The following is a 24,550-nucleotide window of genomic DNA, read 5'->3' as shown; positions in this document are numbered from 1 at the left end:
GACCTCATCCTTGCTCATTTTCTGTGTGCCTTCCCTAAAGATCTCTCCCTTTCCAAGATGCCTGGGGTGACAGAGGTCAGGTAGTGGGAAGGGCTTTGGGGTTTCCCATAACCTACTGTCCAGGGTCCAGTGTGTGCCTAGGGCACTCACAGGGTGCTGAGTCAGCGTGGGCAGCACACACGCCCAGCGCCTGGTGGTACAGAAGCTCACGCAGGTCTCACCTGTTTACTCACACAACAAACACTTTCTGAGTACCTGTCAGGCACCTGGCACTGTTTCAAATGCTGGGGACGTGGCAGTGAACAAAACTGACAAGGATCTGAGCCCGAATGGAGCTGGCATTCTAGGGGGCTCGGCCTCTTGGCAGCACATGCAAACACACGCTGGCTCACACCTGACTGAACACAAAAAGCAACTCACCACCCACAACACACGCACTCACAATACACTCATGCTCTTGGGGCCCCCACGGTACAGAACACTTGGGCACATGTGCATGTGCACACGGGCCTTGATAAATTTGTACACACGCTACAGCACGTAACCACTGAAATCGTATAAATCCCCACCTGTGTATACGTATAATTATTATACATTGCCTCCCTTACAACATGTGCGGATGCAGAAATACACAGACATGCTACTACCCTTATAGATGAACACCTATAGGTGCACACAGACAAACTGGCTAGCCATGCCCTCACGTGGAGTTACTCCCTCCTAAGTACACACATGCACACACAGTAGTCAATCCCAAATTCCACTGGGTAGCCCAGTGATGGACCAGAGCCAAGGAAAAACGTTCTCTCAGTCACCACATGATCTGGTGTAAGAGGCCCTAAGTTTGAGAGAGTAAGATCAACGTCACTAGAGGGTACAAGTGAGGACAGGAAGGCCAGATGGGGAAGTGGGGACTCCTGCAACGGAGGCAGGAGCCAGCCAGGCTGGGCAGTCTTCCACTGTGTACCACAGAGCCTGGGGTCATAGAAAGAGGTTGTGAGGGGACAGGGAAGCCAGTCAGGGTCCAAAACCTGCCCAGCCTTTACCTGTTACCCAAACGTGAGGCTCTCTCTGCCCTTAAGAGTTCTTCTATCTCTGGACTGTAAAGACTTTGTACACCCTGGGAGCCCAGGAGGCTAGGACTACAGATGTCCACAATTCCAAGTGTCAAAGACCCCAGGATACAGAAGCCAGACTTGGCAGCTCACCTGCCACTCTGCTGCAAGGAATAACCCCACATTGCAAGGAATAATTGCCTACGAAGTCTCTCAGCCTGGAATAAATTTTGGGTTCTCTGGCTACAAGGGGCCAGATTCCTGATCATAGGAATCTGGCTTGCCCCAGAGGTTGGCTAAGTTCAGAATGAGGATGAGAGTGGGGCCTGGCACCCTAGGGCAACACAGGACCCTTGCTCTACCCACAAAGTCTCCTGAATTCAGGAGGGCCATGGAGAGCCAAGGATACCTGATGGGGAAACAGGCCCAGAGGAGCAGCTTTTCCTACTCAGAATCACGCAGCCAGCTGGACCTGCTCAGGTAGCTTGCCTTCTAAGCAGGAACCCAGGCGTATACTTCTTGGCTAGGGTTTTTGCCTCCTCAGCCTTCACGAACGTTCTATGGACAGGGCCCTACCTCCTGCCCTTGTTCACCTACTCCCAACCCTCAGAGACAGATGTGCATGCACACACATGCACACACACCCCATTCTAATGATGGAGTTGAAGGAAATAAAAATTACTCCTGCATGCAGGAGGGTGGCCACTAGAGGGTGCAGTGGCACCAGGAAACTCCAATCTGGTCTCTAAGCCAGGCTCCTAGGGAATCAATCCCATTGCTGCTCCCAGTGTGTGAACCTATGAAAGGCACAATAAACTCTTTTTGTGCTCTTACCAATCAAATCTCAAAACACCACAGCCCTGATTTGGCCTCAGAAGGCCCTTTAATGCCCCTCTCTAAGGAGGAAAACCTCCCAGGTTCTCCCCACAGGGGCTCCCTGGGCATGTACTTGGCATGGATCCAGCCAGTGCTCCCCTCTCTTCTTTAAGCCTTAGTTTCTAATAGGACACAAATGCCCCAGAGGACCTGAGCAGGGATCGAACGAGGTTATGTAAGTAAAGCACCCAGCACAGTGCCCAACAATAACAGAGACCAGGGGATCTCTCTCTGCACATCCCTTCTTCCTCCAAGAAGCCTTCCCAGATTAGGCTGACTTGGCCCACGTGCTGCAATAAAGCCCCATTTACCCTTCATTACTCAATACCCTTCATTACATACACAGTCACACCTGAGGATCTCCCCCAAGCTGGGCACCCAGAAAGTGGCAGGAAGGGAGTGTATTTGTAAAGGAGGTTAAATACAATGTCCACAGAAGTAGGCGGAAACTCAGGAAAACAAGGAGGGGACTTCCCTGGTGGCCCAGTGATTTAGACTCCATGCTCCCAATGCAGGAAGTGTGGGTTCAATCCCTGGTCAGGGAACTAAGATCTCACATGCCACATGGAGCGGTGCCCCCCATCCCCCCAGAAAAACATACTGAAAAAGAAAGAAAGGAAACAGGAGTAAGAGGAGCTAGGAGGGGAGAAAATGGTTCTGGGGAAGAGGGGGGGTGAGTAGGATGTGGCCTGAGAACTGACATTTGGCAGAAGCCATGTGAAAGGGGAAGACAGGAGCCCCAGCACCAGGCCCTGGGCAGTTGCTGAGATCTCCAGGACAAGTTCTTCTTTCCACACTCCCCATTTCCTCCACATGCTACCTCCCAACTTCAGATATACGTGCCGGTCTCCCAGTATCTCATACTCGCCAGGCCCCAAAATGAACCCAAACTCCCTCTGTGCTCAGATCACAGATCAAGGACGGCACCATCAAGATGGAAACCTGGATGCCATGTGCCTCCTCGTGCCCTCTCTGCTCATGTCCACTCTGGGGCCAAGGTCTCACGCCAATCTGCCCACTCCTCTCCATTCTCATGCACGCAGCCTGAGTGGGGGCCTCACAGGTGGCCCTGGGCCCTCTCACTGGTCTCCCAGCCTCCTCCTCCATCAACGTTACCAGCAGTCAGGGTCATTCTTTCGTACTCAGTTGTCAATTGGTTCCTCTGCTGAAAAGTCTCCCGGAACCCCACCTGGCCTTCACGGCATGTCCCACCAGCACCATCCACAAGCCTCACCCTCGCTCACACTGCATTGTCTGCTCAGAGCACCCGAGGACTGCACTTCCCACCTCTGAGCTTTGCACATGCTGTTCCCGCCACCAAGGTGCCTTTCTTACCCCTGTGTCAAAGGCCACAACCCTCCCCCCATACTAACCCTCTAGATCCTCTGCCCATGTTCCTCCCACCCTGCACACACCCACTCACCTCGCCAGTGGGCGGGGGGGCCCGGTGCGGGGGGGCACGGGCGGAAGGCTGAGCTCTGTCAAATGCCGCTTGGCGGGCAGCGGGGGCACTGCAGGGTCCGGGGCCGCTGTGGGCGGGGCGGAGAAGCAGGTGGGCGGAAGGCAGCTCTTCCGGGGCGGGATGGGTGGGGCGGTGGGCAGCCCCTCGTCCTCTCCAGCCGCGGGCAGTGGCTCTGGAGGAGTGGTGGGTGTGGGTGGTGAGCGGAAGACATGACGCTTCATGGGCACCGGCCGTGGGGCCAGGCGGGGTGCAGGGGCTGGGGGTGTGCGGGCACGGAGCAGGCCGGCCAGGATGCGGCGGCGGTGGCCGGGGAGCACCATGCCCATGTCCACCAGGCGAGCGTCGCTGAGGCCTTGGCAGTCTGTGGCCCACACCAGGCCGTGCTGCTCGAAGAGCCTCGTGTACTGCTCCAGGTGCAGGGCTCGCAGCCACTCGGCCACTGAGAGGGCCCCATCCCCGGCCTCTGCCATGGTTCCTGCCAGCAGGGCTCTGTCCAGACCTGGAACAGACACACGGGCACAGGTCAGAGGCAGGCTGTCCAGGTACAGGTCTCCAATCAACAATTCTCTGTGGCTTTTCCATGCCATGGGGTAAGCTCTGTGTTTGAGCTTTCTCCCCTGCATCCCGTGTGCCAGGCAAGGCGAGGTACTGCCTGGTCTCTTAATACACAGGCTTCTTCTACTGCCTGAATCCTGCCACCTCCTCCCCTGCCCCACCTCTGTGGCCTGCTAGCATCCAGCTCCTCCAAGAAGTCCTCCAGGACCTTCAGAGTTGGTGCTGTCTTAACCCCCATCCACGGCCTTGGCCACTGCTGTGGCTGTGTCTGCACCCATGCCCCTCCCAGGCTCTGCAAGACCCAGGCAAGGACACAATTCCTTCTCAGGCAGCAGTTTTCAGCAGAGACCCAGGCCCCAGGGATATTAGCAAGTAGAGGTGGGAGCGAGGGATACCACTGCTGGTCCCTTTATAGGCCCAGTCTGTGGGGTGAGCCTTACCCCCACCTCCATGCTCCTGGAGGAAGCAGATTACTCCAGGAGGTGCATCAACACAGCACCAAACAGTCTGATGTCCTGGGCCTGTGGGTGAGTAACCCCTTCCCACCGCTGAGAAGGGAAAGGTGGGAATGGATAGGATAAGCCATTCATTCATTTGTTCTTTCAAAACAGCCTTGTACTGGGCAGTGGGGACTGAGGACCCCTATTGATACTCAAGAACTCCTGACCTGGCAAGAGTCAAGGAACAGATGATGCCAAGCAGTGAATAACAGATCAAAAGAAAACACGTAACGGCTCATCTCCACAGTTACTAAAGAGGCATATGATAAAACTCAATATCCAGTACACTTAAACAAAAATTTTAGTAAAACAGAAACAAACTGACACCTTCTTAAAATAAAAACCAGCACTTTGCTTAACAGAAAAACAAGAGGAAAACTTCCATCATTATTCTTATTCATACTACTCTAAAAGTTCAACAAAAATACATCATTGGTATAAAAACTGGGAAAGAAGACTTAATCCATTACTTAAATATAATATGAGTTCTGAAATGGAAAACCCAAGAAGTTCAGCTGAGAAAGTATTATAAACAGCAAAAGAATTTAGTAAGATAGCTAGGTTCAAAATTAATAGAATCAATATTGATAAGCAATAACAAAGTAGAAACCAGGATGAAAGACCTCATTTACAACAGCATCACAAAATAAAAGCCACCAAGAATAAACTTAATAAGAAACGCATAGAATCTATAGGGAGAGAAATGTGGACTGATATTAAGGGGCAAAAAGAAATTCTGGATAGACGGAAAGACATTATGTTCCTGGATAGAGAGCATCATACAGATATTAACCCTAAGTTAATTTATAAATACGTACTATCCTACTAAACATACACACAGAACTTTTTGGAGGGATGGGTGGTAGTGGCTAGACAAGCTGATTTGAAAGTTCATGGGGAAAAACAAGCAGGAAGAGCAGGAAAATTCTGGAAGTGAAGGAGTGGATAAAGGAAGGGTAGCGTGAGAATCAGCCTCATCCCATATTAAAACATATAAATTAATTAATAATTAAAACAGCACAGGTTAGGGACATCCCTGGTGGTCCAGGGGGTTAAGAGTTCACCTTCCAAAGCAGGGGGTGTGGTTCAATGCCTGGTCAGGGAACTAGATCCTAGATACCACAACTAAAGATCCCTTAGGCAGTCAAATAAATAATTAGTAAAAATAAAATTTAAGAAAAAGACCCAAATACATTTAAGAACTTAGTAATACAACAAAAGTAACATCTCAAACTGCAGGGAAAAGATGGATTATTGAATTGTTAGTACAACTGCATAGCGAGCTACAAGGCTGGACCCCCATGACTTACAACAGGATAAGTTACAATAAATGATGAAAGGATATGAAAAATTTTTGTCTGAGAGGCAAAGGCCTTTTGGAAATGACACAACTCCAGAAGAATAAAGAAAAGACTAAAATATTCAACTGTAGACAAATAAAACATTCCTGCACAATTAAAAAAAAAAAAAAGACACCATAAACAAGGCCAAGGGATAAATGACAAACTGGGGGTATCACTCCTACCCCAAGCGTAGGCTAATTTTCCTAGACAGTTAAAAACACCTAGAAATAAGAAACAGAGCAATAACCTGACAGATAAACGCGCAAAGGAGATGAACTGACAGAAAGAAAAGTATAAATGGTTCTAAACACAGGAAATGGAACTTAACCTCCTTATGCTGAGCGGTGACAAGGTGAGGCATTCTCCTCCCAGGATAGGGCAGTGCCTCTGCGAAGGGCAATGCCACCAGAGCTGGGAAAGCCTCAGTGCTCTGGGCCTTCTGACCCAGCCGCCCGTGCAGTCTCCCTGGTGCACATCCAAAAGGACGCACATAGGGTACCGGCTACCGCACTGTGTACAAGGACAAAAGCTTTCAAGTAATCAAAATACCCAAAGACTGAAGAATGGTTAACTAAACTACAGCCTTACATATTAGTGTGGGGTGGGTGACCTCCTAAAGGAGTTACTAAATGACTAAAGAAAAATGAGGAAACTCCATAAAGGAGGGAACTCTACACGCTGATGAGATGACCTCCGATATGTATCAACTGACTAAAGAAAGGTTCAAAACACCATACAGAACATGTTGCCTTTCATAAAAAAACACAATAATAAAACCAAAAGGAAAGGGTAGATTAGTGTGTGTCCACGGCTAAATGCAGATCTCTGAAATGATACAGAGGAGACAGGAGATGCTGGTTGCCTCTAGGGAGGAATGCTGAGGGCTGAGGGGGATGGGAGGGTTTGCTAAAAATTTACCAAAAAACACATGACCACATGCACACACTGCCCGGGCCCTCCCTGGGCCCAATCAGCTTCCCTGGAAACCCAGCTCCAAGTAGAAGTAAACTTTTCAGTTTATATCTTTTTCTATTACCCAAATTTTAAACTATGTGAATTTTTCTAAAAGGCTCCTGAGGGTCCCAAAGGAAGACACAAACATACAGAAATACATTTGATGTTCTTTGATAAGGGGCCCTCAACATTATAAAGACAGCAGTTCTTCCTAGCTTAAGCTAAAGCTAACACAATCCCAATTAAAATTACCCACAGGCAGATTCTGAAGTTCATATTCAGGGAATTCCCTGGCAGTCCAGTGGTTAAGACTCTGTGCTTTCAATGCAAGGGATGCAAGTTCAATCCCTGGTCAAGGAACTAAGGTTCCCCTATGCCACGAGGCACGGCCACAAAACAAGGTATGGCCAAAAAAATAAAGTTCATATTCATTAATATTAAAGATCTATTGTTGGATGGAAAAGCAAGTGCAGAACAGTGTTTTATTATGTAAAAATCTAGGTTAAAGAAAACAAAAATATATACATATACATATACACACACATATACACAAAACACTCAGATGTCTATACAAGACACTGCTGTTGCGGAGGAGACTCCCAGCTGGGAAGACAAGAAAGGGAGGGTTACCTTTCACTGTATCCTCTTTATCTTTTTAATTTTATATCATTTTCCAATAAATTACAACTTAGGCAATAACATGATCATCTGGAAGTAAGAATAGGACCATTACATACCAGGCATGGAAGGAAATCAAGTAATCAGGTACACACCCCACCTGCCTTACTGATCCCTACCTGACTCCATCCTTCAAAACCCTCCTGGGAAGCTCTTTGCAAGATCTCTGGCCTCACCCTCTTTCTCTGCCTCTTATCCTCAGTTTCTCAAAATGGAAAACAGGGGCTTCCTTGGTGGTCCAATGGTTAAGACTCTGCTTTGCCACACAGGCAATACCAGTTTGATCCCTGGTCCAGGAAGATCCTCTGTGCCACGGGGCAACTAAGGCCATGCAGCACGACTACTGAGCCTGTGCTCAAGAGCCCACGGCCTGCAACTACTGAAGCCCACACACCGCAGAGCCCGTGCTCTGCAACAAGAGAGAAGCCACCTCAACAAGAAGCCCACGCAAGGCAACTGGAGAGTGGTGCCCGCCCTCCACAAGTAGAGAAAGCCCGTGTACAGCAACGAAGAGCCAATGCAGCCAAAAATACATAAATAAATGGAAAACAGGACGTTGGGTCTCACCTTCATGAGGCCTCGGTGGAGGCTTAGCCTGCAACACCCAGCCCAGCTCCCCACTTCCCCCTGACTCACCGGTGGGGCTGCCCAGGATGCCGGGGTCCCCCAGAGGCGGCAGCTACTCTGAATGGCTCCTCATCTTGGCCTCAGGTGGGAGCTGCAAGGACAAGGGTAAACGTGAAAAGTCTAAAAGACAAGGTCACTGTGAGGGGCTGGATGCCAGGAAGAAGAGGAGGAAAGGGGAAGGGGTGGGGAGAAAGGTGGGGAAAAGGAAAGAGAAGTAAGAAAGTGAGAAGGGGAAGAGGATCGAGGAAGAGAGGGGAGGGCTCAGGGAGCAGAAAGAAAGCAGGAGATGGTTAAAGGGAGGAGGGCCTTCCCGCAGGGCTGACTAACAAGGGGGTGAGGAGCAGACCCAACAGGCCTGCCTGGAGGTGGAGACCACACCATGGCAGAGGGGAGCCAGGACCCCCTGTTCTCTGGCCCTCCCCCAGGACCAGTGGCCTGGCCAAGAGGCTGGACTGGCCCCCAGGAAGACATGCGGAGGGGGTAGATGCAGCTCCACGACTAAGGCAGGGCCCCCACAATGCAGAGTCTGCCAGAAACAGAAGGGGACCCTGGGGAGATCCAAGGAAACAAGGCCCTCCCTAAGCCTGGGAGCTGGGGGGTTGGAGGGGTGAGGCAGGGCCACAAGACCCCAGGGGCCCTGCTCCTAAATGTGCATGGGGACCAAAAGAAGGTGTTTCCAGGCAGGGGAAAGCAGTGGCCATCCCCAAGGGCAGACCACCAGCAAGGCCAGGAGGCTGGGGCTCTGCTCAGGAGGGTGGGTGGAAGGGGCAGGTCTTGGGCAAAGCCACGCTTCCTGCCACTAGCGCAGGGTCAACCGCAAACCGCTGGTCTGCAGGGTGACTTGAGGGGGTACAGGTTTTAAAAGTGAATATTTTAAAATAAATCTTAAGTAATTAGTACTTCATAAAGAGTTGGTGGGGGGGGGGGAAGGCAGTGCTACTCAAATGATGGTTTTTTCAAAAAAAGAATTTAATAAGACAATGTAGTCTTTGGGTTTCCCAGGTGGCTCGGTGGTAAAGAATCCACCTGCCAAGCAGGAGAGGCAGGTTTGATCCCTGGGTCAGGAAGATTCTCTGGAGAAGGAAACAGCAACCTTCTCCAGTATTCTTGCCTGGATAATCTCATGGACAGAGGAGCCTGGTGGGTTACAGTCCATGGAGTTGCAAAGAGTTGGACATGACTGAGCAACTAAATAGCAGCAGCAAATAGTCTTTACTATCAATACACACCAGACACCTAAAGCACTTTTTATTAACTTGTTTAATTCTCATAGCAACCCTATGAGGTACATACGTCACAATTTAAGATGAAGCAACTGAGGCACAGAGAGGTTCAGTAACTTGCCCAACGTCACACAGCTGGGAAGGGGCAATTTAAATATAGTCTAGACCTGCAATACAATAACTTCTAGAAGCCACATACGGGTACTGAAACTCCAGATGCGACCATATAGTGAAGTGTGCTCTATACAACACATACTGGATTCTGAAGACTTAGTAAAAAAAAATAAGAATATGAAATATCTCAATAACTTTTTATTACATAATGAAATTATAACATTTTGGATATTTGAACTAACTATGGTATTAAAATTAATTTCACCTATTTATTTTTAATGTGGCTACTAGAAAACTTTAAATTGCATTTGTGGCTTGCATCACATTGCTACTGGACGGTGCAGCTCGACTCGTAACCACTCTATATACAGCCTTTCAAAAATGACAACAAGCTCTAACTGAGCAGCTGCTGCAGGTCAGGCACTGTTCTCAGGATTCCACATGGATTGATGCATGACAGCCCAACCAGGCTACTGGAATGACCAGGGCTGGGAAACAGGAAACCACCTCTCCGTCCCTGAGAAGGGCCCAGCCCCCTCCAGGGCCTCTCTCAAGTTCCTATTCCTGCACTAAGGGCTTCAGGCCAAGGTCAGACTCAGGGACTCCGCACTGACACACCTCTAGGACAGCTCGTTCAAGGCATTAAAAGCATGAGCCAGACCAACCTCGACCCACCCTCCAGGAATCTCAGGCTTGACGGCATCAGATACCACCCAGCCAGCAAAAAAACAGCCCACAGGGCCCTCACCAGTCTGGGGATCTGGGAAGGCTTCCTGGAGGAAGCAGCCCTTTGAAAAAAGAAGTTTGGAGCAGTGCATTGCTGAACCATGCTAGGGCCTAAGACAAAGAAAAAAATCTGCAATACTAAACCTCTTTATTTAAATTTTGGATATTTTGCTTATCTTGGATTTTTTCATTAATTTTTATTTTTAAGAAAATATTGCTGAAAAATGTTTACCTGGATTACCTTGAGCTTTTTGGCCTCCGCTCCCCCTTATATTTTGCACTCACTTATTCTGTCTCACTTGCTCCACCCTAACTCTGGTCTGGAGTCTGGAAGTTTAAGCCTTTCCCCTGCCATGACACATCGCTGAATTTCCACTGCAGGGAAGCAGGGACCAGCAGAGGAGAGCGTCATCCTGTTGCGACAGCCTGGCCACAAGTTTGGGGGTTCCCCTCCCCAGCACCCCAAGGGCCCAGCTCAGGCTTCAACATCTCACCAGCCCACCCTGCTCCTGCTGTTACCCTGGCTCCCTCCAGCAACTCTGCGGAGCCAACCTGGGTCTCACTCCTGCTCAAAACCCGTCCCACAGTTCCCAGCGTCCTTAAGTATACCTCCTCGGACCATCCTTCGACCCGCTCCAGCCCTGCCATTTACAGATGAAGAAACAAACACCCACAAGGAGGAAGTGACTTGCTCAAGTTGTCAAGATGTGCCCCAAGCCTCAACCAGGCTCAGTTGGCCCATCACTCCCTCAGTTTCATTTTTGGCACCAGTTTAACACATGGAAGCCCCCCAGATGGTCTGCTGACAATGAGCAAATGAATTACATCCTCCCACCTTCGGGTGCTGACTCAGCTGCCTCCTCCAGAAAGTCCTCCCAGACCACCCCCTTGGGCTCCTAAGCCTCAGACGCTGAGTCATGCAGCTCAGTGCTGCTCCTGCTCTGTACCTGGCTGTCCCATTTGTGAGCGGGGTCCATGTCTACCCAACCTCCAAGCTGGCCTGAGAGCCTGCACCTTTTTGTTCCCCCTACCCTCCACAATAGAACCCAGGACCTGACTGGGCTTACTTAGGATACTACTCAGTAAGGATACTTACTTAGTCCAGGAGTAAGTAAGGGTCGTTTAGAGTCTCTAACCCATGCCAACTAGTCCTTCTTCAGGTCCGGCCTGTGTCCCTCTTGCTGGAGCCAAAACTTTTACACTTCTGTCCTTTAACTACCATTCCAACCCCAAGGGCAGAGTTTAAATGTCATCGCCCCCTTCTCTGTCCCAGCCCAGCATCTCTCTCAAGCATCCCTGCCCACTCCTGACTGAGGACCCCAACACTGCCAGTCCAGCAGGAAGGCAGCCCTGAGCCTCAGCTAAGGACAAGCACACTCCCACTTCCTTGGTTTCCTAAATACCTGCCGCATGTCCAGCCCCCGCCAGATTTCCACCTTCACCTGAATCATCCCCGTAAGTCCCAAGCCTGGGATTTTTATCCCATTTCAATGGAGGCTGTGTGAGGTGCTGGGTCACTTGCTAGAGCCAAGAGGGGGCCTTCAGAGGATGTGACTGTCTGGCGAGGCAGAGAAGCTTCCAGGGGGTACTCGTGAGCTGGGCCTTGAAGGATGAGCAGGAGGCTGCACTTCTAAGCCAAGGGAACTCAATGTGCAGGGCTCAGGGATGGGAAAGGACCTGGCAGATGCAGAGATGGGGAGAGCTCAGTGGGGCAGGAACGGGGGACGCAAAAGGACACCCGGGGAGGCTGAGGGATCTGCCCTTGGTGGCCCATGGGGGTGTGAGCCTCCTTTGCATTCTGATTTGTATGAATGAGTCAGGCCTGCATCTGGATGCCTTGCTGATTCTAACTCCTTCCCCACTCAGCTCTGGAGTCCTCTCAGCAAGGGCCCTTCCCCAACTGTATTTTCAAAGCCCCCCCAGCACAGAGCTGTGCTCCAGATACAAGAGCAGGCCCAACGGTGGGGGGAGTGGAAGGGGAGGAAGGCAGGCCGAGAGCTTCAGACCTGGGGCCTGTATCTCTCTACTCCCAACCCCTCCTCCCCCTCACAGCACCCCACCCAAGGCAGGCTGGGCAGGGACCCCAGTGCCCAGACCTCAGGAAAGCCCTCAGGCCCTCCACACAGGAACTAAGAGCAGTACACATCCGGCTAGACCCAGGTCTACTAACCACAGCCCACCCATACCACAAACTGCACACCTCACACAGCCTCCAGGGACACACACCTTCCACCCCACCTAGCAGCCACACGACCGGCCTGGCCCCACCACACACACAGCCGTCAGTCCCCACGCTCACGACCAACAGTCTGACTGGGACAACTGCCCAGAGCCCCCCACTGCCCACGCCCCCCGCCCCCAGCCCAAGCACCAGGTGATACCTGAGGGGAGGGTCACCCTCAGCTGCTCCCCTCCTGGCTGTTCTCAGGGTTCCGTTGATACAGACAAGAGGACTTGTAGACACTTCCCTCAGATATGAGGAACTAGGTGGGGGCTGGGTTCCCAGCCCAGAGTGTGCAGAAGTGGCCCCCGCCCTCTGCAGACCTCTGCCAGCTCTCTCGGGCCCTGCCAGGCAAGGCAGCAGGTGCAGCGCTCAGGCAGGCAGCTGACGAACCAAGAAGCCTATTTTCTGTTTCTCAGGGACTGATGGCCACATGGGCTCCGAGGAGGCATGCTGGGGTCTCCTGCCCAAACCCCAGCCCCAGATCTCTGCCCCTTCACCTGCCCCCTATACTTCTGCCCCCCTCCTGTCTTTGATGTAGCCTGTCCTCCGGGGTCCCAGGAATGATGGCGGCTGACAAGGTACAGCCCATAGGGCAGTGAGGACTGACTGAGCCAGGCCCCAGGGCTTGCCTCGGCCATCTATCTGGTGGGGAGCTGGGGGACACCAGCTCTAGCCCAGAACCCATCCTCCCAGGACGCCAGGCAAGATCAGGTTCCGGTTCTGGCTCCATCACTTTCCACCTGAAGCCCTGGGAAAGGCACATCACATTCTGACCCTCAGTGTCCCCATCCACAGAACAGAGCTGTCACCCAGACAACCGTGACACATGACCATGTGTATACTAGAGGCCACGCTCACTCGGCATCTGCTCACTCCTCCGCTGCTTAGATAGACACTTCCTGTTCTGAGCCCCAAGGCCTTGGTTGGGCCTGCCCAGAAGGGTCCTTGGTGCTGGCTCTGGAGCCAGACTCTAGCCTAGACACCCTCAGCACCCTGGAATTCTCAGTTCCCCAGATACCAATGACTCCTGTACCCTGCCTCCAGCCATGTCCCCCTGCAGGGCTCCAGACCAGATATTCCACTCCCTCCTGGATCTCTTTCTAGGGGAACCACAGATACAGTGCATTCTCCACCCCACAGTGAACCCCACCCATTCCCCTCTCCTGGGGAAAGCAGGCAAGGCCACTGAGCAAATTAGACAAAATACCTCTTGCTGAAAGAGCCCCATAGCAGGGCAAGCAGCTCAGCAAAGAGGACAGGCTGAGTTTCAATCCCCCTCTCCCAGCCCTCCCACAGCCAGGTACCCTTGGGCAGTGCACAACATGCACATCTGAACCCAGCAGACCAGGTGAGAGGCAGGATATTTTAACAACCTCCTTAGGGCAGCCCCTTCAGCATCACCCTAATAAATACAAAACTAGTTTTATTAATGATCAATGGACATTTAAGGGACAGTGAACTTCCCTGACCTAAATTCCAGACCTACTCCTAACTCCTACCCCAATCTTAAAAGATTAATCACTTTCTACAACCTCCATATCTAGACTGTTTAAAGTTTTCGCAGTTGCATTATCACTTTCATAATTAGAATAAAAAATGATAAAAGTATTTTTCGTCTATTAGAATTGAGTTTGTCCCAGTTTCTCCCCTAAAACCATCATTATAAAGTAGCTTTTTTATTTTAAATATAACATGCATAGAATACCAAGAGAAATATAGTAAACGAAACTGATTTCCTGGGCCATCTGGACTGGAAGATGCAAAACTTAGCTGAAAAGCTTACCTCCTCCCTCACTGTCTTATCCTCCCGAAGTTCTCAGACATAGTTTATCAAAGAACAACCTCTGCCGGCCACCAACCAGAGGTCCAGAGACCAATCACAGGCCGAAGCCCACGGCCCTTCAAATGGGAAGTGGGCTGAGTCCTTCATGAACGGGAGACTCCAGGGTTCGTGTGGCTTGCCGTTAGACATCATCTGACCCCACCCTATCAATGCCCCTCACCCACATTGCCCCAAACCTTCCCACTCTTATGCCCAAGTCCCTCTCTACTCTGGAGAGGACAAAGTGTGAATGTCTGAAGTACCTCACTCACAGTAAATGAAATGGAAAGTTAAAAGGCTTGGTTTTCAGGCCTTGTCATAAGTCCATGACAGACAAACAACAGCACAGGGGACTGTATTTAATATCCTGTGATAAATCATAGTGAAAAAGAATATAAAAAGGAACATATATATACTGTATAACTGAATCAACTTTAATTCAATTAAAAAAAAAAGTCTATGACATACTAGCTTCCTTGGCCCTACCAGCACCCGCCTCCCAAACAGATCACCCTGGACCACTCCCTCCCGCCCTCCCGTCTCCCCACTGCCATGTTTCTAACTTACCCCTCTTCTCCACCTGCCCCTCCTCAGCAGGCCTGACCCCTGGGCCCTCCTCCCTGCCTCTTGCCATTCTGCTACCTTTAACCAGAGCATCTTCCACCTGCTCCTCTAACCACTCCCCTTCAAGACAGAGCTCTTGCAAACCCAAATCCCACAGCCCTGAGCCACATCCATCCACCTTCCCTAGACCCCCAACACTTCACTCTTCAGGTCCCACCCTTCTTGCCTTGAAGGGTGGCCCAGCCAGCAGCACTGCACCTGAAGAGAGCCGGGGCCCTCTCATCAGGAAAGCTCGGGCTCTGGCCTGGCCCCCTGGAGCCTCAGTCACAGACACAGCCTCCTGGGCTGGGAACGCCCTAGGCTGGACAGGAAGCCGACCCCACCAAAGGTGCTGAGGTATACCACAGCACAAGTCCAGGCCGGTCCGCCCCTGTGACCAATGCCCCCCAGGAGGGGGTCGGGGGGGCTCTTAGCACTGCAAATGAGGCAGAAACAGGAAGAAACAGGGCTGGCCACATGGAGGATGGGAGTGCACAGGGCTGATGAGGGGCTCCCAAGCAGCAGCAGTGGACAGAAGCAGACAGGTCGGTCAGACCCTCACTTCACGCCAGAGGGACTGAGGACAGCCCTGGCTTGACAGGGGGTGTAAGGGCAGGGGGGAAGGCAGCTTGACTCCATCCCCTCTGAGGCAACCAGATACCTAACACGCCTGCCACCAAGGAGGAGAGCCTGGGGCTCCTCTGCACCCCGAACCAACCTCCCAGGAGAACAGGGACCTGACCCTGTCCTCTCCCTAGGTGGGTCCCTGGAAGTGACAAGCCAGAGGATCAGCAGGCCCCTTGCTGCTGGCACCTGAAAAGAGGAAGCTCCTGTTTCAGGGCATGGAGGTGGCCAGATGGGCAGGGTAGGGGCTGGAAGAGAGAGAGGGAGATGGGGGATAGGGGGCAGGGGACCAGCCCCACGGGCTCTGGTCTCCAGTCTGTTGTGGCACCTCAGCTGCCCCCCACTCTATAGTCAGATAAGAGACAGGAAAAACTCTCCTCTCTCACTCACAGGGAACATTCTAACCCACTTACCTGACCCAGCTATCCCTGCCTAAAAAGACAAAAGGCCACAGTTATGGAGTGCTTCCCACCTACCAGGCGCTGGGCCAACCCTGCTACCTGGATAGCTTCATATAATTTTCATGACAATCTAGAAAGTGGAAGGTTTTAGCCCAACTTTACAGACGACGAAGAAACTAAGTCTCAGAGAGGTTAAGCAACTTGCCCAACATCACACTAGAGCCCCTCCTTTCACTCCATGTCCTCAGAGGGGAGAGTGTGGCGATCAGGAGCAAGGAGGTCAGGTGGGAGAGAGGAGGAAGGATGAGTGTAGGCTGAGAAGGGCCTTGAAGGCCACTCTAAGACACTCAGCCTTACTGTCCAGAAAACAGGAAGCCATCAAGGGCTGTAGGGTGTACGGGGCCGCAGGCAAGCAGGTGGCCACAGGTTCTACTGCTGTGAGACTTGGGAATTCACTTAACTTCTCTGAGTCTTGGTTTCACCATCTGTATACTGGGCTTGTGGGAATAAATGTAAGCCTTCAAACAGAGCCCAGCCTACCGGTTCTCCCTCCCCAGTGACTTCCACATCTCTCAGAGTAAAAGCCAAAGTCAGCACGAGGTCCACCAGCCCTGCGAGGTCTGTCTCTGCCTCGATATCACCCCAACCTACTCCAAGTGCTCTTGCCTCAGGGCTGGGCCCTGGAGCTCCCTCTGCTGAAATGCTCTTCCAGACACCGGTGCAACTCACTCTCAGGCTTTTTCCAGCAGACAATGGATTACATATTTATCTGTTCATTTGCTAGTCTCCTCAGCTGGATGATGAAGCACTGTCTCATTCATGGCTCTATCCTCAGTGGTTACAAGTGTCTGGCCCGGGGCGGGGGTGGAGGGGGTGGTGGATGAACGGACATCTACAGAGTTCCTGGTCAGGAACTTGGGGCAGGAGCCCGTGACATGGGTAGGGTAAGGGATGGCTGGAAGAGGCAGGTGTCAAGGTTCAAGGTTCGAGTCCGGAGCTCAAGGAGTGAAAGATTTAACTCTGAGATGCCTTGGCACCCTCCGTGGCTGGGCCTGCCCCTTCTCTCCACCTTTGAGGTTGCTCCAGTCACTTCCTACTGGGCCGGCCAGAAAAACACTGCTGAGGGGCCCTCACCCACACAGGGGAAGTCCTGACTCTCAGACACCACTGACGGTTCCCTGGAGCAGGTCTGAACTGCCCTAGACTTCCAGAAGTCTCTGAGCTCAACACCTGCCTCTCCTGCCTGCCTGCCTGTTCCTTCCATGGCTCCCCATTTCCCAGTGGGGCTTATAGGGCCCCCACCCTCTGGCTCCTGCCCCTCACTCCTCCCTTCCAGTTCATTCCCTCCACTCTCGCTGCTGGACAGTAGATCTCCAGGACTTCGCTCTCCATGTTCCCTCTACCTCGCCCTTCAAGTGTCACCTTCTCCAGGCAGCAGTTTCCAACTCCCATGGTCACAGCCTGGGTCACACCGAGATGTCACTATCATTGTGTCACATATACACACACACTCTCTTGCCCCAGCTTTGGCTGGGTGCCCCCTGAAGGCAGGACCAGGGTCTGATTTCCCTGCATCCCCAGCCACCAGCCTACGGTTGGCAGACAGTGAATATCTTCTGCTTGAATGAAATCTCCTGATTTAACAAGTGGAGAGTTAGGAACCCAGGCGAGTGATGATGTGCCCAAGGTCACACTGCTATCAGTGGCTAGAACCTGGCCTTCAGGCTCCCAGACCAGGTGCCTCCCATTCTGCTCACACCCACCAGTTATAACTCCAGTTCCTGCCTGTCAGATCCCAGGCCTGTCTTTTCCTGGCCCCACATCCCCAAGCACCTGCTCCTGAGGCATTTAGGAACCTCCTAACCCAATCCTCCCCACCTCCAGAAGGGGAAAGTCAGCCCCAGAAAGGAACAAGAACCTAACCAGGGCCACACAAGTCAGGACAGGACCCAGACCACCCAGCCTGAACTGGAAAGAACTATTCCCAGGAAAAGAAGTACCAGGGGGAAGTGACCTCAGAAATACTGGAGTAACCCCCCATCTCCAAGTGGCTGGGCCAGTCTTACACTAAGAAATGTGGATTTTCAAGTCACAGGCAGTAGAGGCAGATGAGTGTTTGGGTTCACATTCTGGAACAGAGCCCCTAGAACCATGAGACACTCCCTGCATCTCTGGCCTCCCTAAACTCAGCTATCCGTGTTTACAGCAAGAAGTAGACACCAGGAGGAACAGCCCCAGTCTGAGGAAAAGGCATCACTGACTTAATGGACATGAGTTTGAGTCAACCCTGGGAGTTGGTGATGGACAGGGAGGCCTGGCGTGCTGCAGTCCAAGGGGTCACAAAGAGTCGGACATGACTGAGAGACTGAACTGAGGGAAAAGGTAGGACCTGGGCCTCCAGGACCCCTTTACCAAGCAAGAGACTCCAGCCCAAAGCTGTCTTACTGTCCTCTGGCAAAGCTCAGTCCCAAGCCTGCCCCTCGGGGAGGCCCTGTCTCCCTAACATGCTAGAGCCTCTGGAAACACAGAACCACACAGGGCCTGACTGGGTGAAGGTTCCCATTCAAATGGGCAAAAGGCTCACCCAGCCCACACACCAAGGGGTGCAGAGCCAGGGATATGGAATGCTGATGGCACCGACACAAAGGCAAAAGCACAGTCCTCCAAGGAAGAATCTGGGTCTGAGAACACACCCATGAGCACACAGGAACACGCAGCAGAAAGGGGCTCACCCAGCCAGGAAGTCTTGCGCTTCCCTCATGGAGAGGGAACAGCTCTCGACCCCACGGGGCAGCTCCTGCCTCCATGCCCAGGTCTCTTTGAGGCCAACTGCTGTGCCCACAGGCCCACATGGGCACTGGGAGGAGATGCGGGAGGCACTGTGAATTACCTGAAGGCTCTCAGCCAAGGCCCAGTCTCCCTGTCTCCCGAGGAGGCTCAGGGCCTCCCGGGCCCAGGTCTCTGTCCACCATCCCATCAGAGCCCTTGAGCCTGGCTCTGACACTTCAGAGCTGGACCTGGGCCTGCTGAGCCATTCCACACATCCCAAGAGGGCCTGGTACGCCAGTAGTGTGACCCAGGCATTGCTCTGTGAGCCGAGCTGGGCCTCTCTCAATCCTAGTCCGGTATCCAGGAGGACAGCCCCACCCACCCCAGGGAATGAAAAGTCCTGGCTGCTGTCAGTCTTCTCCCCCACCCCCATTAAGATGGCTATCTCTTCAGCTACCACCTAGTCCATTCCAGGTCCCAGTTCTCAGGTTTCTTGAGAGGTGTGTGTCTCCTGGGTGTGTCTGCTGGGAGCAGTGGGTACAAAGGGCACGCAGGGCCTGGAGGTGCCTGGGCCACGGTCTCCCCTGCCCCACCCCACCCCAGGCAGCCCTGAGAAATTTTCCAGGCCTTGTCCGTCTGGCACCCGCTGGCCAAGGTGTGGCACAGGGCTCAGCCTCAACTCAGGATCCACTCAGCCCATCTCGAGGCTCTGCAGACTCTTGGACTCTCCAATCGAAGAAAACTGGAAGCTGGGGATCCCCAACACATAAAACCCTTGATTCCCAATGCCCACAATCTCAGACTCCTAAAATCCCAGCTGCCCAATGCGGGGAGAGGGAGTGCGGGGATGGAGAAGCCCACCCCCACCCCCATCCGCGCTGCGTGGTTTCTGTCCTGAGCTGTCTGAACCTGGGAGCCTGGGAAGTCCCAGGTACTGCTTTTTTTGTTTGTTTGTTAAGAATTGAGTATTTTAAGGATTTACCTTTTCTTCTGTTCTATAGCAGTTCCTATTGATCATTTTCATAAATCAACAGGAGATATCTGGGTTGCCATAAAACTTATATTTATCTCAGCATATTTCTATAAATACAGATATTTAAAAAACGGTGTTGCTGCTTCTTGCTTCTTCCCTGAAGTTCCAGGAAAGTTGAGTCCATGACCAGCCAAAGGTCTCTCACTGAACGTGAGGCCAGGGATAGACCGGCCAAGGACCTGACTCTAGGCTTGATTATAGGCAGAGCCCTGGCCCAGCATCATGGTGGGAAAGAGAAGGAGGGGAGGGAAGTAGAGAAGGGGATGCTAAAGGCAGGGCAGTGCCCCCAGCAGGGGCAGGGAAGGCGGCAGAGGAGACCCAGGCACCTGGGGGAGGGGGCAATCTGCGCTGGTGCATAGTCAGCCCGGTTCCTGCTCCCCTGTCCTCCGGTCTGACTCACCCCAGCACTGGCCTGGCCAGAAGGAGGGAGGGCAGGGCTGGGAGGGCAGGGCTAGGCTCTGCCAAAGGCCCTGGGCGGCTGAGATTCCAGGTGTGACCTGAAGGGCGGCTGTGAGAGGTCGGGGTCCTGCCCTCCCTCCCTCTAGCCCTCACAACAATGAGGAGGAGGAAGACTTTGCCACATCCTCCTCCCAGAGTGGGGTAGGTGTGCTTTCTGATCCCTGAATCCTCCTCTGGACCCCACTGGCCATGGGCCTCACACTCTTGACCACAGCCGGTCTCTGCTTCTCGGCCTCTTAGCTCTGGAACCATGTTCCCCAGGCTTGTTTATTCAGGTTCAGACACCCCGCAGGTACCAGGCCCCAGGTGCCTGGAGAGGAATCCATTGCAGTGTGAAATGGAGTATTTCCTTGCATGTTCCCATACACAGAAAAGTGCTAAATTCCTTAATTTGAGATATCTGGTTTTCCTTAATTAACAATAATCTTTTGATATTCAAACTACCTGCCCCTTCTAGCAAGCTTCCGTGACTCCTCCCCCAGCCTCCTGGGAATAGTTTTCTCAGGGTCACTGGAGATGCTGTTTCTGAGGCCTGAAGTCCTAAAAATTCCCACGAAATAAAACAGAGCCCTCAATTGCTAGGTTGTGACTATTTTTTCAGTTGACACTGGTTTGATCAGAGAGGAAGACTTGGACTCTGTGACCAGGCAGGTGAGCAGTGCTTAAAGGAAGCTCAGAGCCTCAGAGGCCCAGAAGGCCCTGACCAGGCAGGGAGGTGGAGTGCCTCAGAGTCCCAGTTCTCCCTTTCCTCAGCTGAAAGATTCTAGGCAAGTCACTTAACATCTACTGACCTCAGTTTTCTCATCAGTAAAAAGGAGAACCACTGTACTCTACCACCCTTTCCTGTCCAGTTTATACAGGAGAACCACTGTCCAAACTGGACGGGACAAGGGCAGTGAGCAGGAGTTCCCTCATCCTAGGGCTGGGCGTCTGAGGGTTAGAACTTGACAGCACCCAGTACAGACTGCAAGCTGGCATCCCATCCCCACAGCACATCGCCAGCAAAGTCACCTGCCCGGTGGCCCTCCAGTCCCTGCCTGCCATCCCAACCAGGAGTTTCCAGAGAAGGAGAGTTTGGCTCTTGTCTGCCTGCAGTATCTCCCAGTGCTCAGGGTTCTCACTGTGAAGTTTCAGAAGTTCAGACTCCCAGCTCTTCCATATAATAAACGATCTCAGGAAAATTACATAACTTCTCAAGGCCTCAGTTTCTTCATCTGTAAAATGGGAACAGTGCCTACTCCATAAAACTACTGCTGAGGATTAAATGAAATCACTACATACAATGTTTAGCACGGTGAATGAAACATAATAAGCGTCCAAGAAACAGTAGCTACTGCTACTAGTATTACTACCAAAAAATAATTTTGTTATTGAATTGGTCACTTAACTCCACATCCCCTCCCTGCGACTCTGACTATCCCAATGGTCTGGGACAGATGTCCTGTGTATGGGACAGAATCTTTCTTCCCCTTCTGAACTAAGTTCTAAAGGATGAGACAGAGAAATTCCACAGGAAGGTCACGTGGAAGACCAGCTATGCACTGCCCTCCCTCCCTCCACCGCTGGCCTTCCCTGAACCTGTGGCCATCTGCCTTCAGGGGCTGGGGCTGTCCTCCCCAGAACCCTGCTTAGAATCTACAGGTCTGGGGGCCTGACAGTGGAGTGGTGGGGGGGGGGGGGGAGTCTAAGTGGACAAGATGTCCTCTCTGATCAGGGCTGGGGTATTGTTGTTGAGTCCCCAAACATTGTTGGGAGTGTACTTGTAGGGAATCTCTGAGGGCCTCCCCATATCCGCCAGCTGTTCAAATCCTTGGTGCAAAATCTCTTCCGGAAACAAGAAATGCCCCGCCATGCGGGGTTGTGGAGGGGGAAAAGAGCCCAGCTTGACTGAGATGCAGGACAGGGCGGCCCAAGGGACTGGATTCTGCTCCTAAGGGAGGGCCAGGTCTGCTTGGCTGGGGTCACACTTTGTGCTAGAGACTGCATTGGCCACTACCCAGGAGAAACCCCCTCACTGAGAGGAACCGTGGATGGAGCTCAAGGAGTGAGCTCAAGGAGTGATGTCAGGCTGGGGGAGGGGAAATCAGATCAAAAGAGGCAAACAAACGACTGGGTCCTGACCCTGCCTCTACCACTTATTTGCTGTGATCTTGGGCAAGTTGTTTAACCTCTTTGTGCCTCAGATTCTTTATCTGTAGAATGGTCCTTGACTTCTAAGCTTGTTGGGAGGACGAATCTGGTTAACATTAAGTAATAGTTCTCACAGAGGTGCTATGTGCATTTGCTGAGATCACTCTCACTGAAGCTATTACTCAGCTCTCTCTGAGGCTGTTTCTTCCCCTGTGTTACTGAAAGATGACCCCTGTCTCATGGAATGATGTAAAGTTAAATAAAGTAACAAATTTGTGGTGTCAGGCACACCATAAGTATTCAAGTCAAGTAGAGCTCTCTCCATTTCCCTTTCCTCTCCCCAAGAGGGCCCAGATGAGAAGTCGGGTCACTTCGGAACCCCCCTCCTGCACCACCTCAGCCCAGGGCTTGCTGTGTGATCCTGGTCTGATCTCTGGCCCCTGACCTCAGTCTCCTCATCTATGAAAAAAGCTTCTGGGCCAAGAGATTCCTGACTGTCCATGGCCTCCTTCCCACCTCCATTCCATCCTTCCTTCTCCATTTCCAATTCATGTCCTACTGCACCCACTGCTTCAGCAACAGAACCCTGGGAACCCTAAAGTGGGGTGGAGGGGACAGCTGGTGGGCAAGAGGTAACCGCCTGCAAGCAGCCCAGTACCCACCCCAGGTCCCCAAGGGTTAAGATCCAGAGTGAAGGGCGGGGGGCCAGGGTCAGTGCTGGACAGACGGGCCTGCAGCCCAGGGCCTGCCTCCCCTCCCCCTATCCTAGGAACAGAGGCCACTTGTTTGAGCATCAGCTGGCTGGCTTTGAGCTCAGCCAAAGGAAGAGTGGGGTGGGGAAGGGAGAGGGCCCCTGGAGAGTGGAGGGGACTCCCTTCTCCCCTAGGGCTTTGTACTGGACTAGTCCACACCTAGCCCCTTGGACTCTCAGAGGCCCCTTACACCTCTGAAGTGACTCCTTCCCCCCAGGTTCTCCCTGGGGGTGAGTGTTCTCCTTGAGGGTCAGTGACTGTCTCCCAAACACCCTTGGTGAAGATGGGTGGTGGATTTAGGCTCAGACAGGCTCAATTCTTGCTCCAGCAATCTCTCTCTTTGGAGCTTAGGGCCAGGTCTTATCACTCAACCCTGCAGATGGGCAAATGGAGAAGTTTGGGAACTTGCAGAGTCACACAGAGTTTGGTGACTGTTCCAGGTCCCAGTCAGTCCTGGGCTCTGCAGTTCCCTTTCTCACAGAGTTCTAAGGAGATCCAGGAGGTCTGATGGGGAGAAAACTTGCCCGGGCGGGAGGGGGTGGGGGCGGGCAGTGATGGGGAAGACAAGCAACCTGCACAAACAGCTGAGGCTTGACACGTGGAAAGGCATGACTGGAGTCTGAGAGATGGTGGGGGTGAGGCTAGGGTTGACTGGAGAGGCCTGAATGCCCCAAGGAAGCCTGGGAGAAATCTGTCCACTTCCACTTCTGGGAACACCCCCCCCTGCCCTACTCCAATGAGCAAGCAGCAAACGGGGAGAGGGGATCCCCAAGGCAGCATCTGGACCATCCTCAGCCAACCATAGCACTGGGGGAACTGGTCCTCTCTACACCCGACCTCTGCCACCCATTCCAGCCACTTCCATCTCCTTGTCATTCCTCACACACCACACAAGTTCCTGCCTTTACACAAGCTCTGCCCTCCTCTGAGGGTCCTTATCCTTGTGAATTACCACTTAACTGCCCAGGCCCATTCCAATCATCTCCTCCCTGAGCCTCAGTGTCTGATTCCACCTCAGTACCTGTCTGCACCTGTATTCTGACTCTGCTGGGCTCCTTCTACCCTGTAATGAGCTTGCTGGGAGGTCTCTCCCAGCCTAGACACTGCTCTCCGAGCACAGGTATTCTGGGTGTCTCTGTCTGGACCTTGCTGCACAGTCAAATCCTTCCCTGAGTACTTTCATACATCTGTCCAACCCTATAGTGCTCTCCCCACCAAACCTGGGAATCATAGCCGGCTCCCCGGGACAGAAGCCTTGGGGTAATGGGGAGCATATACCAGATGCCGACCAGAGCTCCCCAGCACTAAAAATCAGCCCTGGAGATCTGGGACCAGACACCCACCCCACACCTTCAGGCCGCATTCTGAGTTTGCTTCCTCCAGTCCCAGTAACCCACTCCCGGCTTGACCCCGTTCAGTGAACACACACAGCTCCTTCTTTTTCCAGCAACTGGGCCAGGTAGGGGCTCTTGGGAGGGCATGCCCCCATTTACTGGTGGGGAATTGGGGCGCAAACACCGGAAGTCGTCTGCCCAAGATCACTAGAACCCCAGGTCCAGTGCATAAGGTCGTATGAACCAGCAGACCTGTAAGGGTCTCCGCAGTCAACCAAGTGGAAGC

At 52.5% G+C, this 24,550-nt stretch overlaps 1 protein-coding gene across 4 annotated transcripts in view; it reads right to left on the bottom strand.

Annotated features, from left to right (window-relative positions):
* Window positions 1-24,550, bottom strand: part of ARAP1 (ArfGAP with RhoGAP domain, ankyrin repeat and PH domain 1) — a 60,791-nt gene that overhangs the window by 35,788 nt on the left and 453 nt on the right. For all 4 annotated transcript variants that reach the window (XM_065943949.1, XM_065943951.1, XM_065943952.1 and 1 more), the window contains exons 2-3: window positions 8,060-8,141; window positions 3,355-3,892 (exon numbers count right to left, since the gene is read on the bottom strand). In XM_065943949.1, the coding sequence (XP_065800021.1) occupies window positions 3,355-3,863 (509 nt within the window). In that variant the 5' untranslated portion in view covers window positions 3,864-3,892; window positions 8,060-8,141. The remainder of the gene's footprint in view (window positions 1-3,354; window positions 3,893-8,059; window positions 8,142-24,550) is intronic.

Source organism: Muntiacus reevesi, chromosome 9 (genome assembly GCF_963930625.1).
Source record: "Muntiacus reevesi chromosome 9, mMunRee1.1, whole genome shotgun sequence".
NCBI lineage: Eukaryota > Metazoa > Chordata > Mammalia > Artiodactyla > Cervidae > Muntiacus > Muntiacus reevesi.
Note: the sequence above shows the minus strand (reverse complement) of the source record. Positions and strands in the feature narration are given on the sequence as shown.